This window comes from Trypanosoma theileri (assembly GCF_002087225.1).
Source record: "Trypanosoma theileri isolate Edinburgh chromosome Unknown TM35_Tth_90_V1, whole genome shotgun sequence".
Taxonomy (NCBI): Eukaryota; Euglenozoa; class Kinetoplastea; order Trypanosomatida; family Trypanosomatidae; genus Trypanosoma; species Trypanosoma theileri.
This window is the reverse complement of record NW_021639932.1, coordinates 32,437-33,793: the sequence shown is the minus strand read 5'-3', so window position 1 is coordinate 33,793 and position 1,357 is coordinate 32,437. Positions and strand designations below refer to the sequence as shown.

The 1,357-nt window shown below is 38.4% G+C and overlaps 1 protein-coding gene across 1 annotated transcript; it reads right to left on the bottom strand.

Moving 5' to 3' along the window:
* Window positions 1–1,040: 1,040 nt before the first annotated feature.
* On the bottom strand, window positions 1,041–1,355 carry TM35_000901130 (uncharacterized protein; the record flags this gene model as incomplete). The annotated part of the gene is made up of 1 exon (XM_029031487.1): window positions 1,041–1,355. A coding segment is annotated over one exon (315 nt), but the record flags the coding sequence as incomplete, so codon positions are not given.
* Window positions 1,356–1,357: the final 2 nt, after the last annotated feature.

Genomic DNA, 1,357 nt, shown 5'->3' with positions numbered 1-1,357 from the left:
TGTACCACTACTGATTGTGGTTACACTGGCCTGTATTCTTGTGTGCTGATTGTAGTGATGGTGGTGTGGTGTGACTCAGGTCATCCTTTGTTTTCTTTTCTTCTTTTTTGCATACATCCCTACATTCTAACTAATCTTTTACCTGTTGGGACTATCTTTTTATTTTTTTGTTTGTTAATGTTAATGTGTTTTGTGTGTGTTTTTGCTCTCTGTGTGTTTATCCTATAATTATTATTATTGCTACTCCATTGTGTGTGTGTGTGTGTTATTGGAGACTCTCTCTCTGTGTGCTTGGGCTTGCACTGTAATAATGATGATGAACTGTTTATTTGCAGTGGGTAAAAGAAATAATAATAACAGATGAATTTATATTTATAATTGCGTATATGTACACACATATATAGACTTACACCCATAGTTGGTGTATATTTCTCTGTTTACTGGGTACATTGGGCTCAATGGTTAATATCTGTTTCTTTGCTTGATGAGTTTGCTGGGTCATTGTGTGCTTTTGCCCTGTACGGTTTTTGGTAATCTGTTTTAAAAGAGCAGAGGAAAAAATAGTAGTTAATACAATTTGTATTCGTAATTGCTTGAACACACCATCATACCCAGTGGTCTGTGATTTATTTTTGTGCGGTTGGTCCTGTTCTTAATTTGTGTTTTTGTTCACGTTATCTTTGCTTGGGCGCTGTGTGCTTTTTCCTGTATTGTTGTGTGTTGGAGTGTTTTCTGGGGAGAAAAAATAATAAGGAATACATAAGTATATTTGTAATTGTGCTTGGTCCTACAGAAAGAGGCATTTTGATTTTATTGCTGTGCTTTGTGATTCTGATGGTTGTTCTCTTTGATTTCTTTTTTTTTCTTTTGAGGGGTTAATTGGGATTATCTGTTTGTTATTGGGTACTGTGTGGGTTTTTACTTTAATTGGGGTACTTTCTGAGTCATGGTTACAGTTGTCTGCAATGTGTGTGCATCTGCTTTAATTGTTGAGTGTTGCTTGATTTGGTGTGTATTCTTATTTTCTTGTCTACATTGATTCACTTTGTTTCTGTTTTTTTTCTAAGCGGTTGAAGTAAGACTACTGCAAGAAGTATTGCAATAGTAATGATGCGCCACGTGCTGTGTATCCTCGCTCTCCTGCTCTCATGTGCGTGTGTGCACGTCCTCGCTGAAGAAGTGCCTGCCGCCGATCTTTCCGACCAAGTCCCTGATACGGAGAGTGAGACTAAGATTCTTCTCCAAGTTACTCCTCCTGGTACGAATTGCACTAATGGTACTTCTGAAGGTGCTGAACGTCCTGAAGGTGAGACATGTCCGGAAAAGGCCGAGGCTCCTTCCCTTAAAGTACCTGAGG